At 41.3% G+C, this 14,950-nt stretch overlaps 3 protein-coding genes across 3 annotated transcripts; all 3 read right to left on the bottom strand.

Moving 5' to 3' along the window:
* Positions 1 to 278: 278 nt before the first annotated feature.
* On the bottom strand, positions 279 to 2,913 carry LOC113084493 (uncharacterized; the record flags this gene model as incomplete). Its single annotated transcript, XM_026254862.1, has 3 exons — positions 2,679 to 2,913; positions 844 to 1,941; positions 279 to 375 (listed from the first exon to the last, which is right to left on the bottom strand). Coding segments are annotated over exons 2-3 (970 nt in total), but the record flags the coding sequence as incomplete, so codon positions are not given.
* A 5,650-nt stretch (positions 2,914 to 8,563) lies between these two features.
* Positions 8,564 to 10,252, bottom strand: LOC113084492 (G-protein coupled receptor family C group 5 member B-like). The gene is made up of 3 exons (XM_026254859.1): positions 9,230 to 10,252; positions 8,764 to 8,798; positions 8,564 to 8,669 (listed from the first exon to the last, which is right to left on the bottom strand). The coding sequence occupies exons 1-3, from the start codon at positions 10,188 to 10,190 to the stop codon at positions 8,577 to 8,579; spliced, it is 1,089 nt and encodes a 362-aa protein (XP_026110644.1). The 5' UTR covers positions 10,191 to 10,252; the 3' UTR covers positions 8,564 to 8,576.
* Positions 10,253 to 12,726: 2,474 nt separating this feature from the next.
* On the bottom strand, positions 12,727 to 14,639 carry LOC113084490 (retinal cone rhodopsin-sensitive cGMP 3',5'-cyclic phosphodiesterase subunit gamma-like). Its single transcript, XM_026254858.1, has 4 exons — positions 14,596 to 14,639; positions 13,353 to 13,510; positions 13,006 to 13,046; positions 12,727 to 12,919 (listed from the first exon to the last, which is right to left on the bottom strand). The coding sequence occupies exons 2-4, from the start codon at positions 13,496 to 13,498 to the stop codon at positions 12,843 to 12,845; spliced, it is 264 nt and encodes an 87-aa protein (XP_026110643.1). The 5' UTR covers positions 13,499 to 13,510; positions 14,596 to 14,639; the 3' UTR covers positions 12,727 to 12,842.
* Between the last annotated feature and the right edge of the window lie 311 nt (positions 14,640 to 14,950).

The raw sequence follows: 14,950 nt of genomic DNA, 5'->3' as shown, positions 1-14,950 counted from the left end.
TGGAACATGAGACCATGCATCGCTTACCAATGAGTTGAGCTACTCTTTTCTTTGGGTCTGACTGGTACTGTAAGTTTGACTGTGAGTGTTTAGGTGTTTTGACCTTTTCTCGGGGCTCATCACTGCTTAGGATCACTGGCTGCCCCTCTCCAGCGACCTCTTCCCGTTTCCCGACAACCTTCGTTGGAGACAGCCAATGGCGCGATGTCCTGCCTGGCCGCAAACAAAGCAGTGAACACAGTTGGTATTGTTTTTTTGTACACAGTCATTGCATCTACCTCTGGTCTCAGACCATGGTGGTTGTGTGCGGTCAGTAGGTGAGTGGCAGTCTTTCAGCTTCACAGCCTCAGTGGGGGTGGACATCTGGGCTAGATGCTTGGTTAAAGAAGAAACTTGAGCAGTTAATTCTTTGATCGCATCACGGTTTGCTTGCAACTCAGCGTCAACTTTTGTTGGGGTGTTCAGTTCACTTTGGGAGTGCTGAGCTGCGCTTACAGTAACTGGTCTGCTTTTACCTACTGAACCCAGTCTTTTCAATCGCCCTTCTTCTTCAGCTGTTGATTTTGTTATTTCTTCCAAGAGCAAGTCGTCACTAACCTGCATGTCTGAGAGAAAAGGTTTAAGATCACGTCTGACATGGCTGTTCCTCTCATTTAACCCCTGGTAAAGTGTGTGAATGAAAGTGCCCTGAACGAGCTCTTTGTTATAGCTAAAACCTACACTAGGTTGTTGTGACTCAAAAAGAACACGCTGCTTCAGGCCCATTATTCGGTAAAGAAACTGTTGTGGGCTTTCTTTGTCATTTTGTCTAGCACTAGTTAGCTCTTGAAAAAGTTCAGTTACATTTTTGTCTCTAATGTGGGAGCGCAGAAATCTTTTCAACCCATCAGCAGTAAGATCATCCTTATTAACCAACATCTCTCTGAATGTACCAGGTTTTGTTATCTTAAGGACTGCTCTGATAATCTCAGACTCACTGAAACCCTCCTGCAACCCTTGATCCATTTGCTTACAGAGACAATTGAAAGACATGTCACAGCCTGTATCACAAATTTGACCACCATGCAACTTAAACTCTCTACGTGGTAACAAAGCTGAAACATCAGACAATCTTACAACATGGTCAGCAATGTTAGATGATTTCATCCTACCCAAAGGAGCAGCACCAATTTCTGGCATACCAGGCGTTGATGAGGTGACTTCTCTGGTAAGTGCATAGGTGTCTCTGCCCTGAAATGATGAGTGCATTTCAGTCTCTGTGTTCATGCGTAATGATTGTGTGCGAGTTTCTCTGTCCATGTGTAATGATTGTGTGCGAGTGTCTCTGTCCATGTGTAACGGTTGTGTGCAAACTTCTCCATCGTCATCAGTTGGAGTGTGACCCTGTTGCTGTGTTGGTGAATCTCCCATCAAGACAGGTGCCACATTACCCGATTCCGCGGCTCTGGTTCCTGCAGCTGATAGCACGTCATTAAGTAGGTCAGAAAGGAGGAGAAGTTGAGTCATGCCCTCATCTTCTGCAGCTTTTAACTCATCACTTCTGATGTAGTCGACAATTAGGTCATAAAGTTCGGGTTCACTTAGATCTGCTACCTGGTAAGTTTTACGACCGTCATCTATCGAACTTGCAACAGTCTGCAGCTGACTAAAACTCAAATCTGAAAGCTTCTTTTGGATCTTGAAGAGCAGCACTCGCCGTGGGCTTAAAGTAGTCATGCTGATGCATCACCTGTGGCAGTTGTTCTCTGGATGACACTTGGCGAAGTAGTCTTCCCTGAAACACTGGGTGCAGGATTCCCACGTTACTATGACAACAGTGCCAGGCGAGATGTGCTAATCCCGGACGCAGCCCCCAATTGTTACCGGCCTCAGACCTAGGGGATATCTGGGCTGGCAGCAAAGGACACACAGGCAGTGAAGCACTGTGTATCTGTGAAAACACTGTGAATAAATAAAGAGACAGACAAAATGAGTGTCGTTCCTTTGGTGCGTCAGTTTACTTCTGAGATCGCACCCGGGAAAAAACTAGTCTCTATGGTGTGCTTCACAGGAGCGCTCAAGCGCCATCCGTTGGCGTGGCGGTGAACTGATTCTGAACTATTGGTGTTCACATAAGATATATGAATACATACACACTTGCATTCCATAGCCTGTTTCACATAAGAGCAAAATATAATTTACATATTATGTGGAAAGAAGAGTGTGTACAAAATAAATCAATAAAGATTCACATAAATGTCACTCATTACTAGAAAGATGACAAATGTGTCACTTAAACACACAAAATTTATAAACTAAAATCCAACACCATTTTACATACACCACTTCACCCAGATTGACTCGTGTCATTCATTAAGCGTGTGCGCAAAGCACTCAAAATGGCGATTGAATTGTTAATGCAACAGATATACTCAACTACTCAATTAAAACACAAAAATAACAAGCACCCTTGCACTGCCGATACACTCAAACATCACCACAATGCTGTATAACAATACTTTTGAATGCATTTACTAAACAATAAATCGTTTGCATTTAAGACCCTTGAGTTAATTCAATTTGCATAAAACACATTAGAGCATGACAAAGTTACTCAAAACACTTCACAATCACGTTCCTAAACCTTCCTATAGTCGTGTGAACAATCAGAAGAATGTTTAAAGTGCATATTATTTTACCTGTGAATAAATAAAGAGACAGACAAAATGAGTGTCGTTCCTTTGGTGCGTCAGTTTACTTCTGAGATTGCACCCGGGAAAAAACTAGTCTCTATGGTGTGCTTCACAGGAGCGCTCAAGCGCCATCCATTGGCGTGGCGGTGAACTGATTCTGAACTATTGGTGTTCACATTAAAAAAAAATATAGGGAGGTATCAGTTTTCAATTAATTATTGAATAAACATTTTAACACCCTTTACACTGGGGTCAGCGGGACCCGGTGCAGGTTGTACCAGTGGGCCCTGTTAGAAAGGGTTTCATTTGTATGTTCACTCTGTTTATTTGTTTGTGCTATTTACACAGTGTTTACATTTTTTTCAAGTTTGTAAGTGTCACAGCTTATTTGCTCTAGTTTTGAAAATGGTAATAAAATCTAACAAGAACTAAGAGTTAGACCGTCAGAACAAATTAACCTTTGATAGAAAGATATGTAATGGATTACAATCAAATAGAAACTTCAGACAACTGTAAATAAGTTGTTGACCAATTACCAAGCAATGATTAATTTTGTTCAGTCTGTGGTGTTAGGGTTAACCTTAACCCTAACATTAAAGAAAGTTCTTTAAAAAAATAACTAAAAAAGTTACTTTTAACAGTAATGCATATTTATAAGTAACTAGCACAACACTGGTGTGGTAATAACGTTCACCTTGGAGATTGAAAATGTTTCTTTTTAGAGACCCCCAGGAGCCCAAATTCAGACCCAGACCCACAATCATTTAAGTCAGTTTGTGGTTCGCGAATCATTTGAGTCAGTTTGGGAGTTCAAAGCGGGTTCGCGAACCCTATGGTTCTATATAGAACCCCAATGAACCCTTTTGTCTAAGAGTGTTGTCCAGTGTTGGGCAGTAATGCATTATTAGTAACGCATTACTGTAACACTGTTACTTTTGACAGTAACTAATACTGTAACGCATTACTTTTTAAATAAATGAACTCTGTTACCGTTACCATATGGTGCATTGTCCGTTACTGTTTTTAAAATTAATTAATTTTGACTGAAGTGCAGCCTAACCTGTTTGCAGCAGCGACGCATTGTAGGATTGGTGGATGCCAACCACTGTAAACATGAAGACGCACTGTGGGCGTGTCTCCGTTTATTCAAGTGTGTGCGGCAGTCATGGCGAGTCAAGGCCAGAGCAGCACGAGTTTCTCAAAGTGGAAATATGCTCATTATTTCACTTTAGTTGAGCGTGAAGACAAAAACCTTTTAGTCAAATGTAAGCTGTGTCTTTCTGGTCAGAATGTCCTATCCTAGCCCATGAATCTCCAATCCGTGCTCAGATTTTGTAAACCGTACCCTCGGTTTTTGAATCTGTTCCCACAAATTCATAATCTGCGCGCACACTTTCGCAATCTGTTCCCATGGATTTGTAAACTGTATCTTACTCACGGATTCATGCAGCAAGCTGCTACGTGTTAACATACAGTTTTAATGTTTTTCTCATACAGGTGAAACATTGTTGAAAACATGCACCCGTCTCTACTGTGGAGTCACCGGCTTTCAGTCAGATCCTTAGCATGAGAACATAGATTTCATTTTTAAACAGCATTTATATATTTATTATATATATATATATATATATATATATATATATATATATATATATATATATATATATATACTGTGTGTGTGTGTTGTTTCTCGAAATTGATTCTGAATAATTCAGATTGCTTTCATTTATTTATTTCAAAATGTTTTGTGTTATGTTGTCCATTGTTGATAGTTTTCATACTGAAGCTGTGAAAGGAACATGTTTAAGGGCTCAACACAACAGCTTTTATGATGCAGAAGCCACTTTAGTTTTTGATTCTGAATATATTATTCAGGTGTTTTGTTATTTATTTCAGAAATCCTTGTGATATACAATATTCAGTTTGTGCTGGTCTGACTTAATCAAAATAGTGTTTAAAATTACTTTCTGTTTTACTTTGTGTTTGTATAGACCATAACGCATAAAAGCGCATTAATGGGAACATTAAAGAAAGTTCTTTAAAAAAGTAACTAAAAAAATACTTCTAACAGTAATGCATTACTTTTTGGTGTAAGTAATCAACAAAGTAATTGAGTTACTTTCTGAATTAAGTAACTAGTAACTGTAATTAGTTAACTGTTTCTTAGTAACTACAACACTGGTGTTAACACATATGAATGTTTGTGTGTGTGTGTGTGTGTGAGGTTTACCTTGCACAACAAAATCTCAAAGTATAGTTATGTTTATCACAGACCAGAATATGAGATGGTCCCCTCAAAAAACTTTATATTAATCAAAATTAATAATCATTATAACAACATCACAACAAGTTTATCATAATATTGCAGCTGGACTCATTGTGAGTTCCTGTGTTTGTCATTTCTAGGCTATTTACATCATGTAGTTTATGTGTAAAGACACACGCAGTACATGATCAGCATTAAACAGCCTGTGCAAAGCTTTTTAAATGCAGTCTATAGTATTAGAATATGAGCTGGTCATTCTGTCGATTCATTCAGGGCTGCTCTGGGTTTAGTACAAACACAACACTAGTCTAGGGAGGAATAGTCTCGTCTCTTGGAAATGAAGAGAACAGCTTTCCTCAGCTTTCCTTAAGGCTGTCCTTGTCCTGTTGGCAAAAAAAATAAAAGAGAAGAGAAAAAGAATACATAGAATCAGTTCACAGTTTTATAAAAAGCAATGAAATCCTTATAATCAAGTGATGATAAACTTAATCGCTAACACTTTTGAATAATGGTCCTTTAGTTAATATTAGTCAACTACTTTAGTTAAGATGATCTAAGCAAGAACAATCCTTCTACAGCATTTATTAATCTTAGTTGATGTTCATTTCAACATTTACTGATGCATTATTTAAATCAAAAGTTGTGCTAACAATGAAAAACTGTTTTTTCATTAACTAACATGAACAAAGATGAATAAATACAGTAATAAATGTATTGTTCATTGTTTGTTCATGTTCGTTAATGAATTAACTAAAGGACTAGTATTCTAAAGTGTTACCACTTCATCTGTGTAAATAAGTAACGGTAGTGAAATTAAAGAGAGCTTTATCTCCATCATTAATCTAGACAGTCAAAGGGCTCACTATGTATATTGTGCTCATAACAGCATTTAGTTTATTATATAAACGACAATATAAGTTAAAACGTAATAAGAACTCATTTAAACTTTGAATTATTATAAAGTCTAAGCTTTCACTGCTAACGACGTTAGCGATATCGCTATCTATTATTAATAGTCTGACACTGGTGGTTAATTAAGCTGTCAACATAATGTTAAAAATGACCAAAAAACATCGAGAAAGAACAGCTGAGTCTTACCTGTGAAAGATAACACCCCGAGAGCTGTTTTTATTATATCGTGTGACGGTTTGTAGGTGTCCAATCTGTCGATGAGTCAGGTGTGTTTTCTTCTGTCCTGATGTGAGAGTTATGAGAGTTGCCCGATCCAATATGGCGGCGACGATGACGTGCGGTCGAGCGGCCAATGAGGAGTCTAGGTATTTACATGTCTATGCCGATAATCGTGACCACCTTTCACCCCACTAGCAACGGCCCTGACTGATACACACGTTACGTGTTTTATAGGTTAACTGTTTTGTGGTATTAAGGAAAACCACCTCCGCAGCTTGTTCTTAACATGCGAGAAAGTTTTCCTTTTTTGTGCTTGCTGCAATAAATAGCTGTTTTTCTGCACTAAAAACAAGTGAATTTTGTCAAAATATTTTCAGAGATGATACAAAAAATGTACGTACAACCTATTTTTAGAATTAAGCCCTAAATGTCCCAGTGCAACATCAGACAAGTATGCACAGTGCAGACACACACACACACACACACACACACACACACACACACACACACACACCTACGATCATCTAGCCCTCTATTAAACATGAAAAATATATTTCATCATAGCTTGCTCAGTAGTGCTGCTTTCAGACTGTTTTAACCCTTCCCTTAATATCCCACCAGATCAAGATTTTTTGGGTTTAAGGCTTTTAATGTAGACTTTAATTAATTAATTAATTAACTTGTTACTATTAAATAATTGACCAATCTGCAGATTTCAGCTTCCTCTGCCGTTCTCAATGTGTGAGATGTAGAGAAAACGCATCTAAACATACAGACCTTGATCAATATATAAAACATAAAAACATTCAGAACCGTGAGGAATTCAAAGAAGTCTTTCGTTAAGAAGCTCATCTCGGGTCTGTTCGAACTGAGCAGCTTTGTCTTAAAGGAACACTCCACCGTTTTTTGAAATAGGGCTTATTCACATTATTTCCTACATTTAGATAGGTGGGCAAATGCATTTTTGTGTCAGTGCATGCATTGTTTTAGTTTGACTGGGTCGGCGTTAGCTTAGCTTAGCACAATTAATGGAATCCTTTGTTGCCAGCTAGCATGGCCTGAGTAAAAGTGATCAAAAAAAAAAAAAAAAAAAAACCCCACCTAATTACTTCTTGTGGCCTGCGTATTCACAACGAGTACAAATAGCGATCCAGATTAACACTAGGCGATTTCCTAGGCAGATATTGACTTGGGACTATATTATGGGGAAGCACAGGCGAAGCACTGCTACTTCGGCGCAGAACTCACAACCTTTCGATTGGGAGTCCAACCCTCTAACCATTAGGCCACGAATTCCCCTCTGCGCTGACTTCCCTTTACATATGCAATGACAATAAAGTTGAACCTAATCTAATCTAATCTAAAAATGACTTTGTTGATGTTCAATTCTACATGTAGTGGATGTGATTCTGGTTCTCCGTGTTTCCCCAGTTCACCTGAATCACTAGTTCTTTATTAGATTAGATTCGATTCAACTTCATTATCATTATGCAGAGTACAAGTACAGAGCTAATGAAATGCAGTTAGCATCTAACGAGAAGTGCAAGATTATAGTGTTTTATATACATGAAAGTGCAGAGTAAGTGAAGCTATGATATACAGAATACACAGTGGAGCTGCTATGTACAATATTGATCGGAGTATAGACAGAATATAAATATGAATGCAATGTAGGGATTGTATGTACACCATGAACAGTAGCAATGTCAAACAGTGGTAATAAATACAGTTTTTGAGTGTGCAATACTATAGTTAAACAATGTATTTTATTCAAAATATCAGAAGTACAATGATATTTTATAGAAATAGCTTACTGTGCTTTGTACAGTAACAACTTTAGACAGTTTCCAGTGTAATAGCTTGAACAGTGTGCAGTGTTCAGGTTTTTTGTTATTGTAGTTGTTGACTTCTGTATTATTGTCACTGGATTTTTCATAATAAAACACAAGGGAAGTCTTCAAAGAGAGAGAGACTTTAATGAATGATTATGATAGTTATTCAGATTGCAGTACATCAGCGCCACCTGCTGGTCCGGCAAACTCAGGAATACTAATAATAACTAAATAAACTTTGCAATTGTATTTTTCCCTAATTTGTAGTCATTTACATATTTTTTTCAACTTGTTTGTGTGTGTGTGTGTGTGTCGCTGTGTGTGTATATCTGTGTGTGTGTCCCTGTGTGTGTGTGTGTGTGTGTATGTGTGTACTTGTTTTTCTATTCTGGTGGGGACTTAAACCTGAATACACACAGACTCATGGGGACTCGTGTCACGGTGGGGACCTAAATTGAGGTCCCCACGGGTAAACAAGCTAATAAATTACACAGAATTAAGTTTCTTGAAAATCTAAAAATGCAGAAAGTTTCCTGTGAGGGTTAGGGTTAGGGGTAGGGCTGGTGTAGGGCGATAGAAAATACGGTCTGTACAGTATAAAAACCATTACACCTATGGAGAGTCCCCACAAGGATAGCTGACCAGACATGTGTGTGTGTGTGTGTGTGTGTGTGGTCAAACTCTGTGTCCATAGTATTCGTCGTATGGCTCGTTGATGTTGGTGGTCGTGGGTCGAGGGATGCTGTAATCTTTCTCTGCGCTGAGTTCCTGAAACATGAACCACACAGATGATTAATCACATGACAGTGACATCATCAGCCACTCAGTGCTGCAGGATGGTGATTGGATGATGAGAACTCACTCTCATGAAGATTCCAGACCATGCCACATCATTACCTGCAATATAAAGATGAATCCTGAGATTGGGTCGTGAAGGACAGAGACGTAAGATTGGGTTTTTGATGAGCACATACTCTCAGCTGTTTACAGAGAATGTGTTTTTAATGTGAATGTTTGTAAGGATGGGGTGATGACTGACAGGTGGAGTACAGCACCATCTGCTGCTTGTGACAATTAAAGCCTGGACAAATCTATTTTATAAACCTAAAATGTTCCTAAATGTTCCTCTATTTCACAGCAAAGAATGTCGTATGTAATGTCACAAGTGTATTTTTTCACTGCACTGGCAGATTCTTTCACGTGTGTCAGGTGTAAACATGTTAAAAACAACTGAACAACTGTATGGAGATTGCAGAATGCACTCATATTAAAGACACAATCAGTAAAAAATATCCAGAATGAGAAGTGTTCATCTGCTCTGAGGTTACCTCTCCTCGCGTCCGTGTCCGTCTGGAAGCCCTCGTTGTCGGTGCCGGTCTTCAGGTCCGGTGGAGCCGCTGGTGGTGTTCTGGAGCTCGTCCAGCCCGTGAAGTCCAGCGGCGGGTCCTTGGTACGAGCGTTGTGCTTGCACATGAAGCGGACCTGAGTGAAACCATGCCCCAGTAGCAGCACCCAGCCGTTAGCGGTCAGAGCCACGCTGATCACGGGGTCGTCCCAGAGCGGGCTGCGGCCCATGGCACGGTTCCCGTATGTGAGGAGCGTGATCCAGACGAGCCAGACGCACACACTCAGCAGCAGCGTCAGCACCAGCAGAGACGCCTGCACTTTGTTCTGCCGATGCACCTGTCCGCTGTCCCTGTAGCTGTAGGTGACACAGGTGTAGCGGAGGAAACCCAGCGCCGTCACCAGCGCCGTGGCTAACAGGACCATCACGTAAATCTGCAGCATGGCAAACTCTGGCTGTGAAAACTGGCAGGTCCTCTTGTCCTGCACCAGCACCACCAGCAGCCACTCGGTGGCTATGATCACCTGCACCAGCGCCAGCGCCGCGGTCACACACACCTCCCTCCAGCCGCGGGCCAGGGACACCCCCAGCAGAGACAGACCGCGCGCAAGCAAAGCCCCGAAGGCCACGCTGAACAACACGCCGAACGCAAACACCCGCACCGGACACGTCTGTGGAGACAGAGCGATGAGGAAGGAGTAGGGAAGGGCGAATATACCCGCCGTGGCCATCAGGAAGAGCATCAGCGCCGCCAGCACACTGTTCCTCCGGCGGGACGCACACGCTGACCACAGCAGCAGAGCCAGCATCAGCACCACACAGATGACCAGACCCGCCCCAGCCACGGCCTGGACCACGATCCCCCACGTGTCACACAGCGGCCAGAAGTCCAGAGCCAGAGCCACGCCGCAGCCTGCAGGCCGGGAGCCGTTCGCCCGCTCCATCAGGACCGATCTGATCCACACAGGTGCGATGGAGGAGGAGGAGGATGAAGCGATCGTTCTCTTCTCTCTGATGCTCACAGTGATCTGCAGGAAAGACAACTTTCAGTTAGTTTTCCTCAAACCAGTTTGTTTTTACCACAGAACCAAAGAAAGTCACCAGAATGATTTAGCTAAATAAAGTCAAGCCAGCTTTGTATCTATAGCTGCTTTGACACAATCAGTACTGTACACAGTGCTATACAAATAAAGGTGACGTGACATGACCATATAAAGATTGTGTCAGAGCAGCTTCACAGTGACAGAAACAGCGGAGAAAGCCTAGCCTGAAAGTTTTAATTAGTTGTAAAAGCATGCAGTTTGAAAGGGTTTTAAGCATTGAGAGTTTGTGGTGATGTAGGTGGTTGCTACACAGTTGCCAGGGTGTTCTGAGTGATGGTTGTTATGGCTGATTGCTATGTTGTGCTATGTTATTAACAGCAGATGGCACTCTAGGCTAGTTTTAACCCACACTCAAACGCTCATGAAGAAGAGCTGAGTAATGTGAGTGTAGTTGTAGGATTAATGAACACAGCCCACTCTGAACTCTCTTGTAATTCGCTTCAACCTTTCTGAGCTTTCTGAGTGATTATTTTAGGTTCAGGTGGTGTGTGTGAGAGGAACTGGGCGCAGGCAGAATTCGGCTATTCCTAAAGCAGGCAGTGCCATGTGCTGTTAAAAACTACGCTCAGGATCGTGATGCCTTCAGAAAATCTCAGAATCTATGCAGAAGCATTTCTCCATTTGTGATGCTAGGTGTATTGTCCCAGCCCCAGTGTCTGTGTGGGTGCAGGGTGTTTCGGGTGGTTTGTTTTCTAGGGCGTCTCTAGGCAGTTGCTAGGGTTTTCTGAATGGTTACTAGGCTGTTGCTATGTGGTTGCTAGGGTACTCTGGGCGTTTCCTAGGCAGCTTCTAGGATGTTGTGGTGGTTGCTAGCTTCTTGTTGTATAATCATTAAGTCTTAGCATGTTTGCTAGCTTGTTTCTAGCATGGTTTAGGGTACTCCAAATGGTTGCTAGGATGTTATGGGTGGTTTTAGCCGATTTCTAGCATCTTTTAGCATGTTTTTATACTATCTTAGGCATTATAAATGTATTTTGAGTAATCTTTTATCAGTTTAATGCTTCTTGGTTTAATAAGTCTATGAATGTCTTAGGTTTCAGCAGTAGATTTTCTCTGTACTGTTTGTATGATGTGTAAAAACCATTCAAAACCATTTTATTCGCATTGTATAGTATTTTAGCACTTTCATTTGTTCATTATTTGTGTTTCTGATCTTTAACCTCCAGGATTATGTTTCTGTGTAGCTGTAGTACTGTAAATGTTGAGGATCTGCTGAAGCAGTGATGGAGACGGATGTGTTGTTCTTCCTCTCCAGGACAAAAGATCCGCTGTGACGCTGTTATCAGTGATTTTATCTTCTGCTTTAACAAATGTCTTTCCTGCTACAGATCATCTTCACTCCTTCACATTTCACATCCATTCTCCTTTGGGTTTGTCTTCTGACAGCAGCTACAATAGTTTAGTTGTGTGTGCGTGTGTGTGTGTGTGTGTGTGTGTGTGTGTGTGTGCGTGTGCGCGCGCGTGTGTGTGTGTGTGTGCGTATCATAGTGATGACTGATCTTAATAAACCAAGCAGCTAATTAATCACGGATCTTTTCATGACATGATGAAACCTGTTGTCTGAGTGAAGGAAAACATGTGTTTTTTCTTGAGCTACAGTGTATAAAAAAGTGTAAAACTTCAAACACAACACGCACAGACTCGCACACACACAGCAGACATGATTTACAGTTCATAGTTAGGAATCTAGTGACCGGACTGTCACCTGATTTCATTCATCCTCTGTAAGACTGATAGTATTTAGATGAAAGTGTCGTACCTGCAGCCCGTGGCTCCGTCCATCACAGACCCTCGCAGCATCTGTCTCTGTCTCTGTCTCTGTCTCAGGTGTGGGTGGATGGGAGGAGCAGAACTCAACTGATTTGTTTCTACTCTTCCTGAATTCATATTGTGTGTGTGTGAACAGCCTCTCTCTCTCACACACACACACACACACACACACACATCAGTCATTCTTGACATGAATCAGTATGTTCATGTATTTCTCATTATGAGTGTTTAGTGATATTCATTGTTGTGTTATGCAATTTGTTTTGATTCTACTACAATAAGGCCACCAAAGTTTCTGAAAATAGAAAGTTTAATAGGATTTCTACTCCGGTAATCAAACATGACACATTTAATAATATAAATGTGTATATGGGACAGGTTCTATAAGACAGAGGAAGTGATGTCATCAGGGAACACGCCTTCTGTACGGACGGAGTCACAGCTAAGGGCATATCTTAACCCTGATGACTATTTTTCAGGATGTTGATTGACAGCTGGGGTGTGGGAGGGGATAAGTTGTCGTCTTATTGCAACATATACAAAATACAAAATATTATATAATAATAATAATAATAATAATAATATCAATAATGACAGTGTCCATCTGTTAAATCAATCCTTTATCATCACACACCATAACCACACGACAACATTGAGCAAAAGGGGTGGGGTCACTGGAAGCGAGGGGCGGGGCTGAAGGCGGTGATGTTGAGGAGGCGGGGTTTAGATAATGCCGTATTTGGCCAGATCGCTGAGCTCCATGTCTCCGAATGCCTCCCATGGGCACACCACAGTGATATCTGTCACGGGACCAGACACAGGTGTTAACAAACACTGAACACAGAGAGAGAGAGTGTGTGTGTGTGTGTGTGACACTGTGACTCACCTGTGCCGAGACCCTCCATACCAGGAATATCATCGCCGAATCTGCAGAGCAGAGGGAAACTCGCTCAATAGCTGCAGCATCTGTGTGTGCGTCTGTGTACTTGTTTAGGGTAGGGACTTACACTAAACTGAGGTCCCCACAGGGAGACAAGCTTATAAATCTTACAGAATTAGTTTTTTTAATTCTAGTGTAAAATGCCTGTGGTTTAATGTGAGGAGCAGGTTTGGGTGTAGAGTGACTGAACATATGGTTGGTACAGTATAAAACCATTACTTCTATGGAGAGTCCCTACAAGGGTAGTGTAACAGACTGTGTGTGTGTGTGTGTGTGTGTGTGTGTGTGTGTACCCTTTCTGGCCAGGTTTGGGGGCCTTGCTCTTGAAGGTGCGCGTCTGTCTCTGCTTGAATTTGGGCGGCCCTTTCTTGGGCGTGGTGGGTCCGGCGGTGCTGGCGGGCGTCGCCAGAGCACTTCCTGCAGGAGGAGCAGCGTTCATGTCTGCACTTCCCTGAAACACAGCGAACAGAGCCACGCTTATGAGCTGATCTGATCTCATCACAAGAATCAGATGTTTTGGTTTGGCTTGTTTAGTTGGGGATGCTTGACTGATTGCACTAACTACTGAAGAGAACTGAACTGAAGATTATCAACTGAATCATCAATGAACTGACTTTAGCTGAAGAATAACTCTGTTATTGTCTTCTTGCATCATTGACAAACTATTTCCTATTTGACACTGTAAAGCTGCTTGGACACAATCAGCATTGTATAAAGCTCTATTCAAATTAAGGTCACTAGACATGACAGGAATTAGGGATAATGGGATTACACTGAATCTAGAACATTTCTGTCCTTCAGTTATCACTGGTCGTCTTGCACTGATTGCTGTTGTGTGTCTCTGCAGTCTCTCACATAACCGATGCCATCTTCCAGTATTGATTTATCCCCAAAACACCCCGGTGTGATAACATACAGTCATTATCACGAAATAACGCTCCTCGAGTGCATACTCTGCGATATTCCTGATGTGTCAGATGTCGACCAGATTATAATCTCACATTAATCCACATCAAACACTGTTTTCATTTGCCACATTAAGACTGTTAATCTCATTAACATAATAGACTCATGAGATTTCCTTTATCCGTCTGTCGGTCTGTCTGTGGATCAGAAGTGGTGCTCCTGCAGCTTCATGTGATGCTGATTAGAAGGTCAGAGAATCACACCTTCATCAGATCATGAACATTAAACCGAACACCGTTTTAAGAATTGCATGACTTAATATAACGTAAAAGATGTCTCCTACTGAAATATACAGAATACATAGTTATGTAAAAGGTCCGCAACATTACATATATATTTTGGGCTATAGGGTGTGCCATTATTTCAATGAAGTTCAGTATTACGGGTTGTGTTGCAGTAAAATTATCAACAGATATAGCATAGAAATGAGCTAACACATGTAAAACTAACACCAACAAAAAGACAACGCAGACGTAATACAGTAAAACAGATTGATCATTTATGAACTATGGATCTGACCAAGATGCAGGACATCAGGCAGCTACTATTGTAATTCTTGAAGACGTTTACCTGTGTTTGTGGTCTGTGAGCGGTGTGTGTGTGTCTCTCTCTCCGTCTGTCTGTAGAATGAAGCTGTGTGTCTCTTCTGTGCTCTTATAGTCTCACTGAAGGTCAGAGAGCAGCTCCTCCTTCAGCCATGCTGCTCCCGTTAGGGAAACACTAATGGACTTAATGCTCTTTAGACTGCATCGGGGGGATGTGTGTGTGTGTGTGTGTGTGTGTGCACGCAGTCATGACACGTTAATCTCAAGCTTATGGTCTCGTTTTCTGAACATGTGAGAAGATGAAGCATTTCACAAACACACAACAGATTCACAAACCCAACGAAATATGTTATAGCAGTATTTTTTAGCGATTTCTATGA

Source organism: Carassius auratus, unplaced genomic scaffold (genome assembly GCF_003368295.1).
Source record: "Carassius auratus strain Wakin unplaced genomic scaffold, ASM336829v1 scaf_tig00040140, whole genome shotgun sequence".
In the NCBI taxonomy this organism is placed as follows: domain Eukaryota; kingdom Metazoa; phylum Chordata; class Actinopteri; order Cypriniformes; family Cyprinidae; genus Carassius; species Carassius auratus.
The sequence above is the reverse complement of the archived record's forward strand: the minus strand, read 5'-3'. Positions and strand labels throughout refer to the sequence as shown.

Coding starts and splice junctions, on each gene's coding strand:
- LOC113084492 (XM_026254859.1), bottom strand. CDS start 10,190: ATGGAGCGGGCGAACGGCTCCCGGCCTGCAGGCTGCGGCGTGGCTCTG. Junction 8,799..9,229: donor GGACACGGACGCGAGGAGAG/GTAACCTCAGAG, acceptor TTTATATTGCAG/GTAATGATGTGGCATGGTCT. Junction 8,670..8,763: donor GGTCTGGAATCTTCATGAGA/GTGAGTTCTCAT, acceptor TTCATGTTTCAG/GAACTCAGCGCAGAGAAAGA.
- LOC113084490 (XM_026254858.1), bottom strand. CDS start 13,498: ATGAACGCTGCTCCTCCTGCAGGAAGTGCTCTGGCGACGCCCGCCAGC. Junction 13,047..13,352: donor CCCAAACCTGGCCAGAAAGG/GTACACACACAC, acceptor TCTGCTCTGCAG/ATTCGGCGATGATATTCCTG. Junction 12,920..13,005: donor TATGGAGGGTCTCGGCACAG/GTGAGTCACAGT, acceptor GTCCCGTGACAG/ATATCACTGTGGTGTGCCCA.